Source organism: Oncorhynchus mykiss, chromosome 11, assembly GCF_057628025.1.
Source record: "Oncorhynchus mykiss isolate SJ-2025 chromosome 11, ASM5762802v1, whole genome shotgun sequence".
In the NCBI taxonomy this organism is placed as follows: domain Eukaryota; kingdom Metazoa; phylum Chordata; class Actinopteri; order Salmoniformes; family Salmonidae; genus Oncorhynchus; species Oncorhynchus mykiss.
Genome location: NC_143032.1, coordinates 61,873,965 through 61,899,841, shown reverse-complemented (window position 1 = coordinate 61,899,841; position 25,877 = coordinate 61,873,965). Strand labels below are relative to the sequence as shown.

The 25,877-nt window shown below is 43.7% G+C and overlaps 1 protein-coding gene across 1 annotated transcript in view; it reads right to left on the bottom strand.

Moving 5' to 3' along the window:
* LOC110536105 (sodium- and chloride-dependent GABA transporter ine) overlaps positions 1 to 25,877 on the bottom strand; it is a 50,723-nt gene that overhangs the window by 4,308 nt on the left and 20,538 nt on the right. The window contains exons 3-12 of the mRNA XM_021621662.3: positions 25,343 to 25,553; positions 24,975 to 25,107; positions 24,391 to 24,525; positions 24,049 to 24,152; positions 6,564 to 6,688; positions 4,077 to 4,189; positions 2,293 to 2,433; positions 1,876 to 1,975; positions 1,633 to 1,733; positions 1,304 to 1,474 (exon numbers count right to left, since the gene is read on the bottom strand). Of these exons, the coding sequence (XP_021477337.3) occupies positions 1,304 to 1,474; positions 1,633 to 1,733; positions 1,876 to 1,975; positions 2,293 to 2,433; positions 4,077 to 4,189; positions 6,564 to 6,688; positions 24,049 to 24,152; positions 24,391 to 24,525; positions 24,975 to 25,107; positions 25,343 to 25,553 (1,334 nt within the window). The remainder of the gene's footprint in view (positions 1 to 1,303; positions 1,475 to 1,632; positions 1,734 to 1,875; positions 1,976 to 2,292; positions 2,434 to 4,076; positions 4,190 to 6,563; positions 6,689 to 24,048; positions 24,153 to 24,390; positions 24,526 to 24,974; positions 25,108 to 25,342; positions 25,554 to 25,877) is intronic.

The following is a 25,877-nucleotide window of genomic DNA, read 5'->3' as shown; positions in this document are numbered from 1 at the left end:
CGCAGAGCGCATCATGAAGAACAAGGAACACACCAGGCAGGTCCGAGATACTCTTGTGAAGAAGTTTAAAGCCGGATTTGGATACAAAAAGATTTCCCAAGCTTTAAACATCCCAAGGAGCACTGTGCAAGCGATAATATTGAAATGGGAGGAGTATCAGACCACTGCAAATCTACCAAGACCTGGCCGTCCCTCTAAACTTTCAGCTCATACAAGGAGAAGACTGATCAGAGATGCAGCCAAGAGGACCATGATCACTCTGGATAAACTGCAGAGATCTACAGCTGAGGTGGGAGACTCTGTCCGTAGGACAACAATCATTCGTATATTGCACAAATCTGGCCTTTATGGAAGAGTGGCAAGAAGAAAGCCATTTCTTAAAGATATCCATAAAAAGTGTTGTTTAAAGTTTGCCACAAGCCACCTGGGAGACACACCAAACATGTGGAAGAAGGTGCTCTGGTCAGATGAAACCAAAATTGAACTTTTTGGCAACAATGCAAAACGTTATGTTTGGCGTAAAAGCAACACAGCTCATCACCCTGAACACACCAACCCCACTGTCAAACATGGTGGTGGCAGCATCATGGTTTGGGCCTGCTTTTCTTCAGCAGGGACAGGGAATATGGTTAAAATTGATGGGAAGATGGATGGAGCCAAATACAGGACCATTCTGGAAGAAAACCTGATGGAGTCTGCAAAAGACCTGAGACTGGGACGGAGATTTGTCTTCCAACAAGACAATGATCCAAAACATAAAGCAAAATCTACAATGGAATGGTTAAAAAAATAAACATATCCAGGTGTTAGAATGGCCAAGTCAAAGTCCAGAGCTGAATCCAATCGAGAATCTGTGGAAAGAACTGAAAACTGCTGTTCACAAATGTTCTCCATCCAACCTCACTGAGCTCGAGCTGTTTTGCAAGGAGGAATGGGAAAAAATGTCAGTCTCTCGATGTGCAAAACTGATAGACATACCCCAAGCGACTTACAGCTGTAATCGCAGCAAAAGGTGGCGCTACAAAGTATTAACTTAAGGGGGCTGAATAATTTTGCACGCCCAATTTTTCAGTTTTTGATTTGTTAAAAAAGTTTGAAATATCCAATAAATGTTGTTCCACTTCAGGATTGTGTCCCACTTGTTGTTGATTCTTCACAAAAAAATACAGTTTTATATCTTTATGTTTGAAGCCTGAAATGTGGCAAAAGGTCGCAAAGTTCAAGGGGGCCGAATACTTTTGCAAGGCACTGTATATATGTATCAGTATGCATGTTTTGTTTGGTTTACTGAACAGATGCTCACCTGCATCAGTGTGCCCTTATTTCTGCAGATCTCATGCAGGGCTCCCAGGGGGATCCAAACGATGGAGACCAGGGAGATTCCCCAGCCCACCACCTCTGCCCAGACAGGGTATGTGTATGACTTCCCATAGCGAGCGGGTGTGTACTGGACGATGCTGGAGATCAGAATGCACTGCAGGGGAGGAGGTTACACTTGGATGAAACCTCTAATACAACGAATGGATCATAAAGTCGTAGGTACGGCTATCACTACTAATCCTCATCACCGTCATTACGCTAACTGTCCTCATCACCATCATCAAAAAGACATGAGTTGGCCATAGCACTCACCATGACCAGCACAGGGGAGAAGAACATCCAGCAGGAGCAGAAATAGATGTTGGGAGCCTTTCCCAACATCCTCTTGATCACGATGGTCATCCGCCGCAGTCCTGCAATAACACATTGCATTAAATACTTACATTTACTCAGACATACATACTGTCTATAAAGCAAAGTGGTTTATTGTATTGTATAAATACACAACAGGCTGTTGAATTTCATCATAAATGGGAGAGAAGGTGAGGTTATTACCAAAAACCCAGCAGACAGCGAGGACCTCAAAGAAGGCCAGGAACATGAGAGACACCACAGCAGTGTAGTGGTCCATCAGCTGGAATACGTACATTCCCCCCTGTATATGTGTGTGTGTGTGTGGGGGGGGGGGGGGTGGACGAGAGCGGGAGAGAATGAGAAAGGTTTAATTATAAAAAGGTTAATTTCCTGACTGCATCTTGTTGTCAGTCTACTGGGGGAAAAGCAACCCACTCCACAAGACAGAATCATCTGGTCAACCATGCACTACTTACTGGCTGTATGTGTCTTAGTCGTCTACTGATAGAAGCTAAAATAAAACAGGTCCAAACACGAGTATACTGTCTCATTCCGAGAGAGAGGAGGGGGCGGGGCGTTACCCGATGGATAGTAATAATATCTGACAGATCACCTTACCTTAGTGATGTGAGGAATGCCTAGAAGAAAGCCAATAACACAGACAGTCAGAACGATGATCTCCTGTCTCTTCAGGACACGTAGCACCTTGGGGCCAAAGCCGTCCATTATGGACGTCACCGCCACCTCCACCATAGCAAACTGCAGAGCAAAGTACAGTGGGGAAAGTGAACTGAGCAGTTGTGGAAGTTGAGGCTGCTCTAAAGTTGCTCCAGGTGATTTATTTTTCTGAAAAAAACTAAACTAAGGAATTCCACTAGGCCTATCCTATCCCCATTGTTTAAGCGAAAGACAGACAATTTATGGCAGCCAGGCAAGTTGAGCCTGCTCTGTGGTTGTTCCATTAGGCAGGGGATAAAAAAAATAAAATAATAATAATTAAAAGAACCAAACTGCAAAAAATTCCTGAAGCCTAACATATTTACACTGAGGCGTCGCAAAAGTGGTCTGTTTTTTTTAACCTGCTACACTGGAAACGTAACTTTTGGTCAGGGCGTGGAGAGCGAGCCACTATTTTATTGCTCTCACAGGGGGGGTGGGATTTACTTTACAAGCGGTAGTCACCTAGCAAGAAAACAAGGTAGGGCTAGGTATCAACAGCAAAGTAAAGTGGAGAGCGAGCTCTGCTTTCTATAGATGTGCGCAATAAGATTTCCATGAATCTTATTGGTCAAGACACACACAGGACATAGGCTACGAATTGTGCTCAAGTTGACAAATGAGGCAAGTCAGTCCCAAAAAAAACAGGTCTACTTTGTCCCTGTTTTCAACGCTTTTACGGCAAAAAAAAGTGTATTAATGGGCCTCCCGAGTGGCATGCTTGAGGCGTGACTACAGACCCGGTTTTGATCCCAGGCTGTGTCACAACCGGCCATGCCCAGGAGACCCATGAGGCGGTGCACAATTGGCCTAGCCTCGTCTGGGTTAGGGGAGGGTTTGGCAGGCTGGGATATTCTTGTCCCATCGCACTCTAGCAACTCGTTGTGGCGGACCGGGCGCCTGCAAGCTGACTTCGGTCACCAGCTGGACAGTGTGTCTTCGACACATTGGTGTGGCTGGCTTATGGGTTAAGCGAAGAGTTTGTCAAGAAGCAGTGCGGCTTGGCAGGGTCGTTTTTCAGAGGACGTGGCACTCGACCTTCGCCTCTCCTGAGTCCGTAGGGGAGTTGAAGCGATGGGACAAGACTAACTACCAATTGGATGTCATGAAATCGGGGAGAAAAGTAACAAATAAAAAGGGTATTAAACTAAATAAAAGTGGTGGAGCAAATGCCCTGCTCGCCACACGTTTGCCGGCAGCCCTGCGTCCTCTCTTCCCTCATCAGTCAGCCGAGCAGTTAAGAGCATTGGGCCAGTAACCAAAAGGTTGCTGGTTCGAATCCCTGAGCTGACTCTGAAAAATCTGTTGTTGTTGTGACCTTGAGTAATGCACTTACCCTAAATGCTCCTGTAAGTCACTCTGGATAAGAGCATCTGCTAAATGACTCAAATGTAAATGTCAAATGTAATCAATCTGGGGTGGCAGGTAGCCTAGTGGTTAGAGCGTTGGACTTGTAACCAAAAAGGTTGCAAGATCGAATCCCCGAGCTGACAAGGTAAAAATCTGTCGTTCTGCCCCTGAACAAGGCAGTTAACCCAGTGTTCCTAGGCCGTCATTGAAAAGAAGAATTTGTTCTTAACCGAATTGCCTAGTTAAATATTAAAAAGGTAGTAATTGTTGTATGACCTACAATGTCTGTTTTTACCAAAAGTGGTCTCTGAAAATAGATTACATGAGTGTCTAACCTGACTGTCCAGTCCCAGGCAGAGAAGCATGAAGAAGAACAGAGGAGCCCACAACTGGGGCAGAGGCATAGTGGAGAAGACCTCTGGATACACCACAAACACCAACCCAGGACCTGTGGCACACAAACGCACCATAGGATATCAAACAAGAAGGGTAGGAAAACACCCACAACATTAGCACGGGTAAAGACACTGGTTTAGAGGTTGACAAGGCCAACGATGCCAAGTTGGAAACATTGTACAGATTAATGAACCGGTTTCCCTGGCACTGATTAACCAGTGGTTATCTCATCCGACACTAGGAAGTCAAAGCGTTCAATAACAAAACATGGTAGACGGGACACCTTCTCCACCCTCATGCAGTTGACCTCATTAGTAATATGACCTAACAAAAAATGTTACATTAATGGAAAATTGTGGCATACAGAAAGATGATAGCAATGGTCATGTAATAAATATATCTGGGTCGGTTTCATTCCATTCACAATTACCTGAGGAAGTGTCATGCTAGGGATGGGAAACAAAACGATCTAATCATTCATCATAAATAATCTTCCACAAATTATTAACTCAGAGGCAACTGAACACTGAACACTTCTGAAGTCACAAGAGGTCAGTGGGTGTCAAACAGTTGGTCAGCAGTGAGTCAGTGGTATCCAAGACCATATTTGGGACTGATCCAAGCCAGAGCAGGTGCTCATCAGTAGAACACAGCAGGCAGCTAATCCCTAATTGACTTTCTTCAAAAAGGTCCTAATACACTGTGTGAACAATATAAACTTTTGCTGTTACACCTACAGTTCATCTCAAGCTAATGCAAGTTTAATTCCCCATTCATTACATATATAATAGAGTATTTGTTTTAGAACAAAATCCTAGAGGTAGACATCCAAGTGGTAAGCTGACATCCACTATTCAGAGCACCCTCCTTTCCTATCGTCTCCGCATAGAAAAACTTAAATAACTACAGTGGGTATTTACTTTACAGCAAACCAAAATAGGTTATGTGAAAGTTTCACAGGAATTGAATGGGAATCTTAACTAATGTTCTGGGAATGTTCCCTGTTTGCTGGGTATTTTCTGTCCTGGTTATCCACCGACTATGACACTCATTCATGAAATAACTACTTCATAATCCATAATATTGAGCCAGTAATAAAACACTTGTGGTGAGAAAGAGACCACTTTCATCTCTTACTTCATTGTCTATCCCTATAACCAGTACAGTAGTTATGGTATTCCATCAGAGGATTTATACCTCTTTTCACATAAGTCACATTGTTCGCCTGTTAAATGATAGCAGAGACAGACAGAGAGAAAGAGACAACGAGGGAGAGAGAGAGGGACAACGAGGGAGAGAGAACGAGGGAGAGAGAGAGAGAACGAGGGAGAGAAATAGAAAGGGTTCATTTTAAAAAAGGTTCATTTCTTGACCGCATCATGTTCTCAATTTACTTGGGGAAGAACAACCCACTCCACAAGTCATTAGTGACTAATGTGTCCTTTTTTATAGTTCCAAAATGATCTGTGTGTATTTTAGAGCCTCACCAAATCCGGTTTCCCAAATTGTAATATGGGAAATTACTATTCGGTCACAGCTTAGGATAGGACTGAGGCTAGAAATACTGTTCTGTTGATTCAAATGTCTTTACACGGGTCATGACAGAAACTACTTTGGAAGCTCTGGTGACGCTTGTCTCACGGGCATGCTAACTGGTCACCCAGGTCTACTCAGTGGGTGTGTCCAAATAATCTCTCCTTCTTCCTGAAGTGTGCACTCATTCACTACTCCACACACATTTAAAAGCATTAGATTGGTGTAGACATGGGCTAAAGGGAGTTTTCTATGTACAAGTCATTTCCATTCAAATCCATGAAGGGAAGTGAACAAGTGCACACTTCTACTGGGACTCAAACCAGTGTGATGCAGCCTGGCCCAGCCCTCTGAGCTCCGCCTGCCTGTTAGGTAGGGAGGACTGTCTGCCTCTACAAAAGCAATTACTCCAAATGCTGTAGTTTTCCCACACTAGCACCCCAGAAAGAAGAAGTGCATCATTGTGAATTAATACCTTTGTATTCTACGCTGTGTCAGTGTAAGTTTTCCAGGAACTAATAACATGAGGAAGGTGTTAGTTCTGAACTCAATTGGACTTTTATGAGTATTATACCCAAGAGTTATTCACAGGAGTATATGGGTCACATTTGTACCTACTTCCCTTCATACACTGCCCTAAACATCTATCTGTCAATGGTGAAGTTGTTTGATGGTACTATTAGTATGTCATGTTACCACTGACTATGACAAATGAACACTATTCAAGGAATTAACAAACTTAGTGGTTAAAAGATGATGAATCATGATCCCCTGGGACCATGAGAGGAAGTTTTAGGAGACAATAACCCATCCAAACATTAAATAGACACTAAATAGAAAAATAGATGGATGAATAACATCAAAGACGTCTCACTTGAACAGGAAGTACTTACCATCTGTGGCGATGTTGTCTACTGGGAGGTTGTGGACATGAGCCATGTAGCCAATGGCTGAGAATATCACAAAACCAGCTAGGATACTGGTGGCTGAGTTAGCTAAGGAGACAATCAATGTGTCCCTAGGGGAGGACCAGAACACAAACAGTCACAAACATGGTCAAATGGATCACTAAGGAGAACTAAACCAGCCTTTTTGACTGAAGGACAGTCAAATCAAATGTTATGTCACATGCGTCGAATACAATGGCTGGAGACTTAACCGTGAAATGCTTTCTTACGAGAACTTCCCAACGATGCAGAGTAAAAAAATTATAATAAAAGAGAATATTAACACAAGTTGAATAAAATACACAAAAAAATGTAGCTAGATACAGGAAGTACCAGTACCAGTTGTACGAGGTATTTGAGGTAGATATGTACATGAAGACAGGGTAAAGTGATTATTATCTATCCTGATGCCTAGTCAGAGTCAAATAAAGAATAGAGTAGCAGCAGCATATGGTGAGTGTAAAAGTGTACGTGTATGTGAATTGGTTTTGTGTGAGAGTGTCAGTGAAGTGTGTGAGTGATTATAGGTTTTTCCCCCTCTTCCATTTAACCTTTATTTAACTAGGCAAGAAGAACAAATTCTTATTTACAATGACGGCCTGAACGACTGATTTTTACCTTGTCAGCTCTGGGATTCAATCCAGCAGCCTTTCAGTTACTGGCCCAACGCTCTAACCATTAGGCTACCTGTGCACCATGGTTTTAAACAGGCACACACACTTGTCTATATCAGGTCCCACAGTTGACAGTGCATGTCAGAGCAAAAACCAAGCAACGAAGTTGAAGGAATTGTCCGAAGTGCTCCAAGACAAGATTGTGTCGAGGCATAGATCTGAGGAAGGGTATCTAAATATTTATTCAGCATTGAAGGTCTCCAAGAACACAGTGGCCTCCATCATTCTTAAATGGAATTAGTTTGGAACCACCAAGACTATTCCTAGAGCTGGCCGCCCGGCCAAACTCAGCAATCGGGGGAGAAGGGCCTTAGTCATTGAGGTGAAGTACAGAGAGATCCTTGATGAAAACCTGCTCCAGAGCACTCAGGACCTCTGACTGGGGTGAAGGGTTACCTTTCAACAGGACAACGATTAAGCACACAGCCAAGACAACGCAGGAGTGGCTTCGGGAGATAAGTGGCCCAGCCAGAGCCCAAACATCTCTGGAGAAACCTGAAACTAGTTGTGCAGTGACGCTCCTCATTCTACTAACCGAGCTTGAGAGGATCTGCAGAGAATAATGGGAGAAACTCCCCAAATGCAGGTGTGCCAAGCTTGTAGTGTAATACCTAAGACTCAAGGCTGTAATCGCTGCCAAAAGGTTATTTAACAAAATATTGAGTAAAAGGTCTGACTACTTATGTAAATGTTTTTTTATTTATTTTTAATACATTTGCAAAAATGTCTAAAAACGTGTTTTTGCTTTGTCATTTTGGGGTATTGTGTGTACAGTCGAGGCCAAAAGTTTTGAGAATGACAAACATTAATTTTCACAAAGTTTGCTACCTCAGTTTGTATGATGGCAGTTTGCATATACTCCAGAATGTTATGAAGAGTGATCAGATGAATTGCAATTAATTGCATAGTCCCTCTTTGCCATAAAAATTAACTGAATCCCCAAAAAACATTTCCACTGCATTTCAGCCCTGCCACAAAAGGACCAGCTGACATGTCAGTGATTCTCTCGTTAACACAGATGTGAGTGTTGACGAGGACAAGGCTGGGGATCACTCTGTCATGCTGATTGAGTTTGAATAACAGACTGGAAGTTTCAAAAGGAGGGTGATGCTTGGAATCATTGGTCTTCCTCTGTCAACCATAGTTAAGCGAAGACTTTCGGAGGATGGCCTGGTGTCAAGAAGGGCAGCAAAGAAGCTACTTCTCTCTAGGAAAAAACATCAGGGACAGGCTGATATTCTGCATAAAGTACAGGGATAGGACTGCTGAGGACTGGGGTAAAGTCATTTTCCGGGCATCTGGAAAAGAGCTTGTCCAGAGAAGACAAAGTGAGCGCTACCATCAGTCCTGTGTCATGCCAACAGTAAAGCATCCTGAGACCATTCATGTGTGGTGTTGCTTCTCAGCCAAGGGAGTGGGCTCACTCACAGTTTTGCCTAAGAACACAGCCATGAATAAAGAAATGGTACCAACACATCCTCCGAGAGCAACTTCTCCAAACCATCCTGGAACAGTTTGGTAACGAACAATGCCTTTTCCAGCATGATGGAGCACCTTGCAATAAGGCAAAAGTGATAACAAAGTGGCTCGGGGAACAAAATATCGATATTTTGGGTCCATGGCCAGGAAACTCCCCAGACCTTAATCCCATTGAGAAATTGAGGTCAATCCTCAAGAGGCGGGTGGACAAACAAAACCCCACAAATTCTGACAAACTCCAAGCATTGATTATGCAAGAATGGGCTGCCATCAGTCAGGTTGTGGCCCAGAACTTAATTGACAGCATGCCAGGGCAGATTGCAGAGGTCTTGAAAAAGAAGGGTCAACACTGCAAATATTGACTCTTCAACTTCATGTAATTGTCAATAAAAGCCTTTAACACTTATGAAATGCTTGTAATTATATTTCAGTATTCCATAGTAACATCTGACAAAAATATCTAAAGACACCATGCTTCTACACCTGCATTGCATGCTGTTTGGGGTTTTAGGCTGGGTTTCTGTACAGCACTTTGAGATATCAGCTGATGTACGATGGGCTATATAAATACATTTGATTTGAAGCAGCAAACTTTGTGGAAATTAATATTTGTGTCATTCTCAGAACTTTTGGCCACGACTTGATGAGGGAAAAAACTATTTAATCCATTTTAAAATAAGGATAACATTAAAAAATATATATATTTAAAGTCAAGTGATCTGTGCATACTTTCAGAATGCACGGTTTGTACTGTAAAGTCAGTGCAAGATAGGGTCAGTGCAGATAGTCTGGGTAACCATTTAATTAAGTATTTATCAGTCTTATTGCTTGGACGTAGAAGCCTGTTGGTCCGAGAGCAGTCTTCACGACTGGGAGGGTGTGTAGCAGTGCGGCTTGGTTGGGTAGCTACTATCTTGTCTCATCGCTACAACTCCCGTACGGGCTCGGGAGAGACGAAGGTTGAAAGTCATGCGTCCTCCTCCAATGTTTTTTATTTTTAAAAAAATTCCCCCCTTTTCTCCCCAATTTCGTGGTATTGTTAGTAGCTACTATCTTGTCTCATCGCTACAACTCCCGTACGGGCTCGGGAGAGACGAAGGTTGAAAGTCATGCGTCCTCCGATACACAACCCAACCAAGCCGCACTGCTTCTTAACACAGCGCGTATCCAACCCGGAAGCCAGCCCCACCAATGTGTCAGAGGAAACACTGTGCACCTGGCAACCTTGGTTAGCCCACCACAGGAGTCGCTGGTGCGCGATGAGACAAGGATATCCCTACCGGCCAAACCCTCCCTAACCCGGACGATGCTAGGCCAATTGTGCATCGCCCCACGGACCTCCCGGTCGCGGCCGGTTACGACAGAGCCTGGGCGCGAACCCAGAGTCTCTGGTGGTACAGCTGTCAGTACAGCACCCTTAACCACTGCGCCACCCGGGAGGCATGTGTGGACAATGTTAAAGTCCTTAGTGATGTGGACGCCAAGGAACTTGAAGCTCTTGACTTGCTCTACTACAGCCCTGTGGATGTGTTCTCCCCTCTCTCTCCTGTAGTCCACGATCACCTCCTTGGTATTACTGACGTTGAGGGAGAGGTTGTTGTCCTAGCACCACACTGCTAAGTCTCTGACCTCCACTCTGTATTCTGTCTCATCGCCATCAGACCTACCATCGATAGGACAAAGCACACACCCCTGAGGTGGCGGATGTGTAGTTGCCTACCCTCCCCTCCTGGGGCCAGCCCATCAGGAAGTCCAGGGTCCTCATTTATCAACGTTGCGTACGAAAATAAATGTTCATAAACCATGCGTGCAATCATTTCTAAGCAAAGTGTGGGATTTATCAATTCGTACTGACACTTGAAAATGTGTGGGACTTATCAATTTGTACATCTACTTGAGAATGTGTGTAAATTTAAGCACACCTCTGACCATGCGTACCAACAGCACCTTATGGGTGAAAAGTCAAACTGATAATGAAATACCATCCACCAAATGGAGAAAGGATTGACATACTGGACCAAATCATAAACTATGAAGAAAAAGATAATACATGAATAGTTTATTCATGTAGTTCTTTTATAGACACTTAAGCTACTAATAGTTCTCAGGGTGCTATCAAATTCATAAACATGAAGCCATTAAAGCCTAATTGAATAAAAAAAGTCAAATTAGAAAGAGAGTGGTATGCAAGGTTGGAGGCAATTTAGTTAAACAATATAAAAAGGCAACAGAGGCATTGTGACTTCTCCAAAATGGCAAATCTTGCATTGCTGGAGGATCTGGCACAAGCTGCGTTACGCAGGGAGCGTGTTTTCAATGAGCAGTTTTTTTTTGTGCTGAGAGCGACACTTGGCTTATTAGTAGATTTCGTTTTCCAATGCATATTTTATTGCATCTCTCCAACCAACTCTCTCCAGAAAGGGAGACGAAACGCACCAATGCCATCCCAGTTGAAACCCACGTCCTCTCCACTCTGGGATTTTTGGCCACTGGAACATTCCAACGCGATATTGCGGATCGGTCTGGCATTTCACAACCAACCATGAGCCGGATATTGCCTGCAGTCCTTCATGGCATTATTTCATTGACCACCACAATACATACAGTTTCCAGACACTGCTGTACAGCAGGACAGAGTGAAAAGGGATTTGCATACCATTTCCAATGACATTGGAGCAATTGACTACAAACCCATCGCAATAAAAGCACCATCATTGAACGAATTCAACTTCGTCAACAGAAAAGGTTTCTATTCTGTCAATGTGCAGGTCATCTGTGACTCACATTTGGCTTTGTTGAATGTAGTGGCAAAATGGCCAGGTGGGACACGATTCATTCATTGTTGCAGAACAGTTCAGTCGGCTTTAACCTCCAGAAGAAGCTGTTGAGGATGGATGGCTTATTGGTAAGTGACTTGTGTTTTATTTGCCATGTTAGATCTATACTGGGAAACCATATCTGAATGTTGTGTTCATAACTGCAGGAGACCGGGGCTACCCATTAAAAACACCACCACAGACAGATGCTGGCACTAAGACGGCGCTCAGTGGTGCGGCAATGACCACAATTCTATCCTCCTGCGTACAAGCAAAATTTAAACCAGGAAGCACCAGTGACTCGGTCTACAAAAAAGTGGTCAGATGAAGCGGATGCTAAACTGCAGGACTGTTTTGCTATCAGACAAACATGTTCCGGGATTCTTCTGATGGCATTGAGGAGTACACCACATCAGTCACTGGCTTCATCAATAACTGCATTGAGGATGTCGTCCCCACAGTGACTGTACGTACATACCCCAACCAGAAGCCATGGATTACAGGCAACATTCGCACTGAGCTAAAGGGTAGAGCTGCCGCTTTCAAGGTGCGGGATTCTAACCCGGAAGCTTATAAGAAATCCTGCTATGCACTCCGACGAACCATCAAACAGGCAAAGCGTCAATACAGGGCTAAGATTGAATCGTACAACACCGGCTTTGACACTAGTCTTACGTGGCAGGGCTTGCAAACTTTTACAGACTACAAAGGAAAGCACAGCCACGAGCTGCCCAGTGACACGAGCCTACCAGACGAGCTAAATCACTTCTATGCTCGCTTCGAGGCAAGAAACACTGAGGCATGCATGAGAGCATCAGCTGTTCCGGACGACTGTGATCAAGGTCTCCGTAGCCGACACAAGTAAGACCTTTAAACAGGTCAACCTTCCCAAGGCTGCGGGGCCAGACGGATTACCAGGACGTGTGCTCCGGTCATGTGCTGACCAACTGGTAGGTGTCTTCACTGACATTTTCAACGTCCCTGATAGAGTCTGTAATACCAACATGTTCCAAGCAGAATACCATAGTCCCTGTGCCCAAGAACATGAAGGCAACCTGCCTAAATGACTACAGACCCGTAGCACTCATGTCCGTGGCCTTGAAGTGCTTTGAAAGGCTGGTAATGCCCTTTCCACACTGCCCTTTCCCACCTGGACAAAAAGGTACACACACCTAAGTGAGAATGCTATTCATTGACTACAGCTCAGTGTTCAACACCATAGTACCCTCAAAGCTCACCACTAAGCTAAGGATCCCTCCTTCTACAACTGGATCCTGGACTTCCTGACGGGCCGCCCCCAGGTGGTGAGGGTAGGTAGCAACATCTGCCACGCTGATTCTCAACACTGGAGCCTCTCAGGGGTGCGTGCTCAGTCCCCTCCTGTATTCCCTGTTCACCAATGACTGCGTGGTCAAGCACGACTCCAACACCATCATTAAGTTTGCAGACGACACAGTGGTAGGCCTGATCCCCGACGAGACAGCCTAGAGGGAGGTCAGAGACCTGGCCGGTTGGTGCCAGAATAACTAAGACTATGGAGATGATTGTGGACTACAGGAAAAGGAGGATCGAGCACACACCCACTCTCATTGACGGGGCTGTAGTGGAGCAGGTTAAGAGTTAAGTTCCTTGGTGTCCAAATCATCAACAAACTAGAATGGTCCAAACACACCAAGACAGTCGTGAAGAGGGCACGACAAAGCCCCTCAGGAAACGAAAAAGATCTGAAATGGGTCCTCGGATCCTCAAAAGGTTTTACAGCTGCAACATCGAGAGCATGGTTGCATCACTGCCTGGTGCCTCCGACCGCAAGTCACTACAGAGGGTAGTGCGTACGGCCCAGTACATCACTGGGATAAAGCTTCCTGCCATCTAGGACCTCTACACCAGGCGGTGTCAGAGGACGGGCCAAAACATTGACTGGGGTGGCTGGCGTCTTTGACAGAATGTTCTCTCTATTATCGCATGGCAAGCGGTACAGGAGCATTAAGTCTAGGACAAAAAGGCTTCAACAGTTTTTACCCCCAAGCCATAAGACTCTTGAACAGGTAATCAAATGGCTACACAAACTATTTGCATTGTGTGCCCCCCCAACCCCTCTTTTCCGCTGCTGCTACTCTGTTTATCATACAGTGGGGAGAACAAGTATTTGATAACCTTAAAATCGGCAGTGTTTCCTACTTACAAAGCATGTAGAGGTCTGTAATTTTTATCATAGGTACACTTCAACTGTGAGAGACGGAATCTAAAACAATAATCCAGAAAATCACATTGTATGAATTTTAGGTAAGTCATTTGCATTTTATTGCATGACATAAGAATTTGATACATCAGAAAAGCAGAACTTAATATTTTGGTACAGAAACCTTTGTTTGCAATTACAGAGATCATACGTTTCCTGTAGTACTTGACCAGGTTTGCACATACTGCAGCAGGGATTTTGGCCCACTCCTCCATACAGACCTTCTCCAGATCCTTCAGGTTTCGGGGCGGTTGCTGGGCAATACTTTCAGCTCCCTCCAAAGATTTTCTATTGGGTTCAGGTCTAGAGACTGGCTAGGCCACTCCAGTACCTTGAGATGCTTCTTACGGAGCCACTCCTTAGTTGCCCTGGCTGTCTGTTTCGGGTCGTTGTCATGCTGGAAGACCCAGCCACGTTTCATCTTCAATGCCCTTGCTGATGGAAGGAGGTTTTCACTCAAAATCTCACGATACATGGCCCCATTCATTCTTTCCTTTACACGGATCAGTCGTCCTGGTCCCTTTGAAGAAAAACAGCCCCAAAGCATGATGTTTCCACCCCCATGCTTCACAGTAGGTATGGTGTTCTTTGGATGCAACTCAGCATTCTTTGTCCTCCAAACATAACGAGTTGAGTTTTTACCAAAAAGTTATATTTTGGTTTCATCTGACCATATGACATTCTCCCAATCTTCTTATGGATCATCCAAATGCTCTCTAGCAAACTTCAGACGGGCCTGGACATGTACTGGCTTAAGCAGGGGGACACGTCTGGCACTGCAGGATTTGAGTCCCTGGCGGCGTAGTGTGTTACTGATGGTAGGCTTTGTTACTTTGGTCCCAGCTCTCTGCAGGTCATTCACTAGGTCCCCCCGTGTGGTTCTGGGATTTTTGCTCACCGTTCTTGTGAGCATTTTGACCCCACGGGGTGAGATCTTGCGTGGAGCCCCAGATCGAGGGAGATTATTAGTGGTCTTGTATGTCTTCCATTTCCTAATAATTGCTCCCACAGTTGATTTCTTCAAACCAAGCTGCTTACCTATTGCAGATTCAGTCTTCCCAGCCTGGTGCAGGTCTACAATTTTGTTTCTGGTGTCCTTTGACAGCTCTTTGGTCTTGGCCATAGTGGAATTTGGAGTGTGACTGTTTGAGGTTGTGGACAGGTGTCTTTTATACTGATAACAAGTTCAAACAGGTGCCATTAATACAGGTAACGAGTTGGATTTAGGGGGCGCCATTTTAATTTTTGGATGAAAAACGTTCCCGTTTTAAACAAGATATTTTGTCACGAAAAGATGCTCGACTATGCATATAATTGACAGCTTTGGAAAGAAGACACTGACGTTTCCAAAACTGCAACGATATTGTCTGTGAGTGCCACAGAACTGATGTTACAGGCAAAACCCAGATAAAAATCCAACCAGGAAGTGCCGCATTTTTTGAAACCGCCTCATGCCAATGACTCCTTATATGGCTGTGAATGAGCTACGAATGAGCTTACATTTTTCACGTTTTCCCCAAGGTGTCTACAGCATTGTGACATCTTTTTAGGCATTTCCCTTGAAGAATGGCTGTAAGGGACCATATATGGCATGTGGTCACATGGTGTCTCCCGCAGAAAACCTTGCGTAAAATACTGAGGTAGCCATATTTCCAATCGCTTCTTATGAGAAACCAATTGCCTCGACGGATATATTATCAAATATATTTGTTAAAAACACCTTGAGGATGGATCCTAAACAACGTTTGCCGTGTTTCTGTCGATATTATGGAGCAAATTTTGTAAAACGTTTGGCGTTATAGTTGTAGCATTTTAGGGTCCATTTCTCAGCTAAGCATGATGAACAAACGGGAGCTATTTCGCCTACAAAAATAATATTTTTGGAAAAAAGGAACATTTGCTATCTAACTGGGAGTCTCCTGAGTGAAAGCATCTGAAGTTCTTCAAAGGTAAATGATTTAATTTGGTTGCTTTTCTTATTTTTGTGAAAATGTTGCCTGCTGCCAGCATAGCCTAGCATAGCATTCTGCCATGATAAACTTACACAAATGCTCGTCTAGCGTTGGCTGTAACGCATATTTTGAAAATCTGAGATGACAGTGTTGTTAACAAAAGGCTAAGCTTGTGTTTGAATATATTTATTTCACTTCATTTGCGATTTTCATGAATAGGAAAAGTTTATAGGGGTATTTATGTCCGTTGCGTTATGCTAATGCGTTTGAGGCTATGATTACGCTCCCGGATACGGGTTTGCTCGTCGCAAAGGGTTAAAGAAGAAGTTACAGGTCTGTGAGAGCCAGAAATCTTGCTTGTTTGTAGGTGACCAAATACTTATTTTCCACCATAATTTGAAAATAAATTCATTAAAAATCCTACAATGTGATTTTCTGGATTTTTGTTTTAGATTCCGTCTCACAGTTGAAGTGTACCTATGATAAAAATTACAGACCTCTACATGCTTTGTAAGTAGGAAAACCTGAAAAATCAGCAGTGTAACAAATACTTGTTCTCCCCACTGTATGTGCATAGTCACTTTAACTATACATTCATGTACATACTACCTCAATTATCCCAACCAACCGGTGCCCCCACACATTGGCTACCAGGGCTATCTGCATTGTCTCCCGCCACCCACCACCCCCTCTTTTACGCTACTGCTACTCTGTTTATCATATATGCAGTCACTTTAACCATATCTACATGTACATGCTACCTCAATCAGCCTGACTAACCAGTGCCTGTATACAGCCTCGCTACTGTCTATTTCTTTACTTACCTATTGTTCACCTAATACTTTTTCAACTTAGAAATTGCACTGTTGGTTAGAGCCTGTAAGTAGGCATTTCACTAAGGTCTACACCTTCTGTATTCGGCGCAGGTGACAAATAAACTTTAAATTGATTTGATGACTGCCCTCACAAACCCCTCAAACCAACAAGAGGCAAGGTACAACCAAGCCCATGCATGCACAAGAACAGTGGAATGCACCATAGACCTGCCAAAAGAACATTGGCTGTGCTTGTCTGGGACAGGAGGCACTGCAATACCAGCCTAGCAAGGTTTGCCTCTGAAATGACATTACTTTAAATGCCATTACATGAATGTAATACAATGTGCAAATTCATTTTTTAGGTTTTCTACATCGTCAAGGCTTGCAGTGTGCTCCACAACATTGCAATCAAAAATGACATTCCACTGAATGATCCAACCAGACCCGATGAGCCCATGCCTGACGGAGTGTTTCCCCACTATCCATACCTCCGGCACTGAGGACAAGAGTCAATATCATACAACAGTTTAAGGTATCTGTTCTTCCAAATATTGTAATCAAATCAACAAGGAAAACACATTTACATTTCACAAGAATTTATTGTCTCACATGTTTGACACAATCAACAAGTTCTTTCAATGATTGATTTCTCTCTCTTAGGCCGTTGCATACATCTTCCAGCTGCTGATTGAGTCCTAGAAGCAATATTTTTTTATCTTATTTGTCAAGCCATTGCTGAGGGCTCCAAAAGTATGGCTTTTGTTCCACTTAGGTGATCAAAAGTTCAATTTCTCCCTCCAAAAGTTTTTTTTCTTTGTCTTCTTTGATTTCTCCATGTTGGCAGACAGAAATTAGTGACATTTCTTGTAGCTTTAAAGGGAATATTTGTGACCATAAATGGTCATTTAGGGTGTTTCTTTGTGTAAATGAGCATGCACGTGCACTAGCACAGTGTTTTAGAACGTGTCTGATTTATCAAGGCAAAATACTTACAGGTGTGTGTAAATACCAACTTTTTTTTATACTTGCGAACATCATAAATTTTCTTCGTACGAGTTAATTTAGAAGTTTTTCTACGCGACATTGACAAATGAGGGCCCAGGATCCAGTTGCAGAGGGAGGTTTTCAGACCCAGGGTTGAAGGTGACTATGGTGTTGAACGCTGAGCTGTAGTCTATGAACAGCAGTCTCACACAGTTATTTCCCCTCTTGTCCAAGTGTGAGAGGGCAGTGTAAAGTGCAATTGAGATTGCGTCATCGGTGGATCTGTAGGGGGAGGTACACAAATTGAAGTGGGTCCAGGGTGTCTTGAGATGATGGTGTTGATGTGTGTCATGACCAGCCTTTCAATGCACTTCATAATTACAGATGTGAGTGCTACAGGTTGATAGTCATTTAGGCTGGTTACCTTGGAGTTCTTGTTCAGTTTGAAACATATTGGGATTACAGACTGGGACAAGGAGAGATTGAAAAAGTCTGTTGAGACCAGGTTCAGGGAACAGAACCATTCTGTAACTAGAGGACTTCTGATATCCCGAGGAGTATAATTATTGTCTTAATCGGTTGTCAAATACTGTCTTTTTGCTAGCTAGGGCCATCTACTTTAAATGCTGCCTGTCTTCCTATTAGCCTACTTGGTGTGTGAACTGCTGACTTACTCATAACTTGCAGGTGATTGTTGACACATCAACCAGGATTAAGGGGCAGAGAAATTTGTGACTGTTGTGGTTTTGGTAATCAGTGTCAGTGTCAAAACTAAGATCGTCGGCAAAACAAATACGTTCTGCCTAGTTATTTTATGAAGGAAGAGTAGAAGGCTCCACACCACTCTCACTTGAGTATTTTACCTAGTTATTTTCAGATTCTCTCATTTTGCTGTTTTGTAGCTTTGGCATGTATTTTCTATCCCAGTTCACTTTACAGACACTCCCCACCCCTTGGCTGCAACCCTTCTAATTTAGTGTACCCTTTGCGCAATTCCTAGTCTCCGGCAGGATTTGGAACTGCCGATATGTGGTCAAGAACGCTGAGTTCATTCCAGTCCCTAGACTTTTTGGCCCTGACAGAGACATGGATCACCCCAGAGAACACTGCTACTCCAGCTGCTCTGTCTTCATCCGACTACATTTTCTCTCATAGTCCGACAGCTTCTGGTCATCGCGGTGGTGGCACAGGGCAGCTCGTTCCTCCTAAGTGGAGATTCTCTCTTTTCTCCCTCACTCACCTGACCATCTCCTCATTTGAATTCCATGCAGTCACCGTCACTTGTCCACTTAACATTGCTGTCATTGATCGCACACCATGTGCCCTTAGAGCTTGTGCCAAACAAGGGCCACGGGACGATTCCGGCCCGAGACACACTTCTGCCTGGCCCTCACAATTATTTAGGTTGTCATTCATTTTTGGCCTGTTTCCATATAGCCCACGATGTGCTGCACTACAAGTCACAGCAAGTACTGCAAATGTGCTGCACGCCAAACGGCAGTACTTTGCCACACACGCACCCCTCCTCCCAGATCCACACCCACACTGTAGTGCGTCATATCATCACTAAATGGCACGGACCGAATCTTCTACCGGAACAAAAGTTTAAACATGTTGTAGGCTAAATGTCAATGCCAAGTTTTGGTTCCAATGGTCATTGCTGTTGCCTACAGAAAATGTCATCTTAGTTGTCAAAAAGTTTTTAGAAAAAGGATCCACACGCCACTACTAAAAGAAAAATAGGATACACAAGCAAGTATAAATGAGTCAACAGTTGCATCATCTACTTTATGAAATTACAGCCTGATGCCCTTGCATCAGTGAATTCAATGTAAATTGTGCTGCCATCATGTGTTCCATTTACCGCGTCCGCGGAGGGAAAGTGTACAGACACATGCCATAGACCTAGCTAGGCTACTAAAATGTTGCAGTCTGGCTTCGGTTTTAAAGATTGACAATGAATAACCCCCCCAAAAAAACATGCAAAGGAGAAACATGTAAGCCTATTACAGCAGCATTTGAGCAGTAGCCTAGGCTGGCTCCTATAACATTTTGAGTAGGGATGCACGATATATCGGTGAACATTTAGGAATCGGCTGATATTGGCCAAAAATGCCAACATCGGCCAATGTCTAGTTTAACGCCAATGTTAAAAACCGATGTCAAAGATACCTTGCATACCTATATAACATGACGTAATGATGCTACGTAAAATTGTGCTACATATGCAACTCAGCATTCCTAACCTAGCCCACAATGTCTGCTGTGTGGATCGAGCAGTCAACAAGTCGAGCAGTCATTTGAAAGAGTAAGAACATTTCAGCGAGACAACTCAAAGGTGAAATCCATTAAAGCCAAGACAATTTAATTCATTGCCCTTGACAATCAATCATTCTCTGTCGTGAGTGATGTTGGCTTTAGCCGACTGGTCAAGCACCGGTGCACACTACCAAGTGCGCTATTTTTCTTAATGTTGCCTACCGGAGTTACACAGTAATAGTGTCACTGCTATTAGCTTCACAACATACATACTATGAAACGCCGTTTAGGTCTTTGCGTGTCAAAACGATACAGTAGCACTGTCAAAGCTTTACAAAAAAGTCAGCAAACAAGAAAACACCGACCACAAACGATGTGTTTACAATACCGCGTTGGTAAAGCATAATTTGTTTGACCGCAACTTCTGGGGTAGCTAGCTTTAGCTTGGTACCTAGCTAGCACCAATACAACCAGCCCGAAAACAATGACCAAACTCTTCTCTGTCCTGGCACCCCAATGGTGGACCACTCACCCGGAACAACAGGGGCTTTCACGCAAGACTCAGCATTGTATTTCTCAACGCAAGCATAAAAGGCATTTAACTTTTTGGGGAGTTCTGCAACACTGGGCATCTTACGGCTGGGTTTCACGTTATAGTATTAAAGCCCTGCCACATCCGACAATCTTTGGAGCCAGTGTATTAGGATTCCACCTTCCTCCTATATTGTCCTTTTGCATGCTAGATGTCTAGTGGGCTCTCTTGTATGCGTCCATGTCCTGTTCCTTGTAAGCCGTAGCTCTTGCCTTTTGTTCAGCTTGGATATTGCCTGTAATCCATGTTTTTTGGTTTGGATACGTTCATATAGTCACTGTGAGAATAATGTTGTCTATGCACTTATTGATGCAGCCGCAACGCTATCCAATGAATCAAGGAACATTTCCCATTCTGTACTTGAAAAACAGCCTTGTAGCATTCTGTCTGCTTCATTGGACCACTTCCGTATTTTACCCCCTTTTTCGATCTCGTGTCGTCGCTGCAACTCCCCAACGAGCTTGGGAGGTGAAGGTCGAGTCATACGTCCTCCAAAACATGACCCATAAAACTGCGCTTTAAAAAAAAGAAAATGTTTCTTTCTCTCTTTCTCTCCCAAATCTCGTGCTATCCATTGGTAGTTAGTCTTACCTTATCACTGCAACTCCCGTACGGTCTCAGTAGAGGTGAAGGTTGAGAGCCGTTCTTCCTCCGAAACACAACCCAACCAAGCCGCACTGCTTCTTGACACAATTCCCACTTAACCCGGAAGCCAGCCGCACCAATGTGTCGGAGGAAACACCGTACACCTGACGACTGTGTCAGTGTGCACTGCGCCCAGCCCGCCACAGGAGTTGCTTGAGCATGATGGGACATGGACATCCCTGCCGGCCAAACCCTCCCCTAACCCGGACAACGCTGGGCCAATTGTGCGCCCGGTCGCGGGAGACCGGTACAAGACTCGAACCCAGAATCTCTAGTGGCACAGCTAACACGGCGATGCCGTGCCTTAGACCAGTGTGCCACTCCGTGCTCCGTGCTTCTTAACACCTGCCCGCTTAACCCGGAAGCCAGCTGCGCCAATGTGTCGGAGGAAACACCGTTCAACTGACGACAGAGGTCAGCCTGTAGGCGCCCGGTCCCCCACAAGAAGTTGCTAGAACGTGATGAACAAAGTAAAGCCCCCCCGGACAAACCCTCCACTAAACCGGTGGGACAATTGTGTGCCGCCCTATGGGACTCCCGATCACAGCCGGTTGTGATACAGCCTTGGATCGAACCCAGATCTGTAGTGACGCCTCTAGTACTTCGATGCAGTGCCTTAGACCGCTGTGCCACTCGGGAGGCCCTGAGGTAGGACAGTTTTAAGTCTCCCTGTGTTAAAGTCGCCGGCCACCAGAAATGCTGACTCTGGATTGCGGTTTTTGTTTGTTTATGGCCCCATACAGTTTGTTGAATGCCAAAGTGGCGTTGGCTTGTGGAGGGATGTAGACAGCCATGATAATTACAGAGGAGAAAGCTCTTGGTAGATAAAAGGGTCTGCAGCTTACCATGAGGTATTCTATATCAGTGAAGCAAAAGCTTGAGATTTCCTTCACACTGGAAGCAGTGCACCAGTTGTTGTTTATGAAGAGTCACACCCCTCCCCCTTTGGACTTGCCCTAGTCTGTGGTGAGAAACTACAGTAACTGGCCAGAGTCACAAAGCAAGGGACGGACAATCCATGTGCTTGGTTGCTTCTGAGGAGTAACCAGGCCCTTGTTTAGCCTGTTTGGGATAGGGGTTCGGATGAAAAGCGTGCCCAGAGTAAACGTCCTGCTACTCAGGCCCAGAAGCTAATATATGCATATTATTAGTAGTATTGGATAGACAACTCTCTGACGTTTCTGAAACTGTTTGAATGATGTCTGTGAGTATAACATAACTCATATGGCAGGTGAAAACCTGAGAAAAATCCAACCAGGAAGTGGGAAATCTGAGGTTTGCAGTTTTTCAACTCATTGCCTATCGAATATACAGTGTCTATGGGGTCATATTGCACTTCCTAAGGCTTCCACTAGATGTCAACAGTCTTTAGAACCTTGTTTGATGCTTCTAATGAGAAGTGGGGGCGAATGAGAGCCGATTCAACCAGAGGTCTGGCAGAGTGGCATGAGCTGATCACACGCGCACCCATGAGAGTGACCTGCGTTCCATTGCATTTCTAGGAATTCTCCGGTTGGAACATTATTGAAGATTTATGTTAAAAACATCCTAAATATTGATTCTATACATCGTTTGACATGTTTCTACGAACTGTAATATAACATTTTGAACTTTGTCTGAACTTTCGCCTGGACTTGTCCACGCCTCGTGAGTTTGGATTTGTTTACTAAACGGCTAACAAAAGGAGGTATAAATGATGGACATAAATGATGGACTTTATCGAACAAAACAAACATTTATTGTGGAACTGGGATTCCTGGGAGTGCATTCTGATGAAGATCAGAGGTAAGTGAATATTTGTAACACTATTTCTGACTTTTACTGACTCCACAACATGGCGGGTATCTGCATAGCTTGTTTTTGGGTCTGAGCGCCGTACTCAGATTATTGCATGGTTTGCTTTTTCCATAAAGCTTTTTTGAAATCTGACAACGGTTGCATTAAGGAGAAGTATATCTATAATTCTGTGCATAATACTTGTATCTTTTATCAAAGTTTATTATGGGTATTTCTGTAAATTGATGTGGCTATCTGAAAATGTGCCGGATGTTTTCAAGGCACAACATTACTGACCACAAAGCGCCAATGTAAACTGAGATTTTTGGATATAAATATGAACTTTATCAAACAAAACATACATGTATTGTGTAACATGAAGTCCTATGAGTGCCATCTGATTCATTTTATCTCTATTTCTGCTTTTTGTGACTCCTCTCTTTGTCTGGAAAATGGCTGTATGTGTTTTTGTGACTAGGCTCTGACCTAACATAATCATATGGTGTGCTTTCCCTTTTTGAAATTGGACACGATGGGTAGATTACCAAGAAGTTAAGCTTTAATTTGGTGTATTGCACTTGTGAATGTATGAGAGTTAAATAGTTCTAAAAAATATTTTGGAATTTCACTCTGCCTTCCGCTAGCGGAACCCCTAGCCGTAAGAAGTTAGAAACCATTGCCACAGCTTTACGCCTTTGTTGAAGCCAAGTATTCTCAATTCGCATAGACCATCTGCAAAACACCCCCTCACAACACCCCCATCGCACATACTATGTCTATTTAGCTGTTGTCACAGAAATAAGAGAGAACAAAGAACTCATTTGAACTAGGTTTTCAAAAAGGAGTCGCAGAAGTGCCTCCCTTTGAAGAATGTATGAAGGGGGACCAGTACGAAGAAAATATGAAAATGTATGCACTCACGACTAAGTCGCTCTGGATAAGAGCATCTGCTAAATTACCTACATGTAAATTAAGTTTTAATAATTGACAACTATTACATGCCCTCTCTTGATTGACAGATATTTTGATGTACAAAGCATGTTGGGTCTTATTGAGAAGACACAGTTAACTGCTCTTAGTTACCATGAGACAGTTATTTTTGAACTATAGAATTACACTGTGTATCTGCAGATAAATCATGTGATGACAAAGACAAAGTGGTCCTATAGTGGTACAGGAGACTGCATCTCTAACCTGAGGATGTTATTGTTGAACTTGTTGTAACTGGCCATGGAGATCATGGTACCAAATCCTATTCCAATGGAGTTGAATACCTGGGCTGCAGCGTTAACCCACACCTGCAGTAAGGCAGAGATAAGCGGATAAAGGTGAGCAATGCACACAATGTTTTTACTCGTACTGTAAAACAATAACACAAATACACTTCTGTGCAGTTTCCTAGGCACAGATTAAGCCTAATCTTGGACTAGAAACCTTTTTCAATGGATCCTTTTTTTTGTCCCAGACTAGGCATAATCTGTGTCCGGGAAACTGTCCATTAAATCGTCATTCATCCTCTAATACAGTATGTCACACCTGAACATCAAGCAGCTTGCTCCACTTGGGCTTCAGGAAGTAAAGCATCCCATTCTTGGCTCCAGGAAGCTGGACATTATTGATGAGCAAGACAAACAGCATGAAGTATGGGAACGTGGCGGTGAAATAAACAACCTAAAGCACAGAGTGAGAAGAATAAAAATACTCAGTAAGTATAACATGATTTTAAATGCATTGTAGATCAAAACATACAAGATGTATGAAGCAACAGAGGTGGAGCAAATTCTGTCTCCTCTAAATACCAGGAGGAGAAACATGATATTTGACACCCATCTGTTCTCCTCCAACACCCACCAACAATGTAAGACCCAAAGGCAATGGAAAACCTTTAGATTTGAATAATGATTCCCCACCGATGAGGCAGCCTGAGAGCATACACAAGTTATAAATGTATACATTTAAGAACAAAGAGTATCTGGTGAATGCAACCATTTAAAATGAAACAGTAATATCTATACATTTCTGTTAGCCAATACCACAAATGACTAACACTAAATAATCTACTGTTCTAAAGAGGAATATCCATAAGTAGCTGCTGTTGCGGGAAGATAATGCACTCTGACCTTGCCAGTGGATTTGACACCTTTGAAGATGCACAAGTAGACAATGACCCAGGCCAGGATAAGGAGTCCAAACAGCTCCCAGCGTAGTCCTCCTGCCTCCTCAATACCATTGGTTATCTCCAGAAGCCTGTGACTGAGAGAGGAAGTAAGGGTCAGGATGGGAAACAGAGCTAAAGAAACCTTCATAATCATACTGTTATCCTTCAATAATACAAGAACCCTGACTTTACAGTAATCTGGATGGGACCTCTGTTGTGATAAAACAAGCTATAACAATAACCACAAGAGTCCTGAGCCCTACCCATGCCAGTGACTTCTAGACCCTACATCAATAAAAATGGGATTCATTGAAGAAGATTGATGCTTACTCAAAGTATTGCTGACTGGCCGAATGCAAGTGGGTGGTGTTGCCAGGGAAACCGATGGAGCAGTTACCGACAGCATTCCAGGTGTTGTTGCAGGACAGCCAGGGGAAGGTGGCTCGGAATGAGTTGAAGAAGTAGTAGAGCGCCCAGCACATGAGAACATTGTAGTAGGTGCAGAGCACAAAGGAGATCACGACTGTGGCAATGCCCACACCTGTAGAACAACAGGTAGGGCAAAAGGGAAAAGTCATAGAACTTTCTTACAGTGGTGATGCCCCAGCAGCAGTAGCTACTTTCTCCTCTGGTGTCTTTTGTGTGTGGGCCTCCTTCGGACATGTACTGTATGTAGATCTATAAAGGTAAGCATGGGTAAACTACAATGGTAGTGCTCCCATTACCAATTAGCTGTGGACAAAGATCCATGCATGTGGCTAAAATCCAACAAACACTTTCCAGGAAAGCTCAAGAAGAAGTCCTTTGAGCTTCCTCAAATTAAACAAATAATGTTATGTTCCGGTACCAACAGGACTGACCGGTT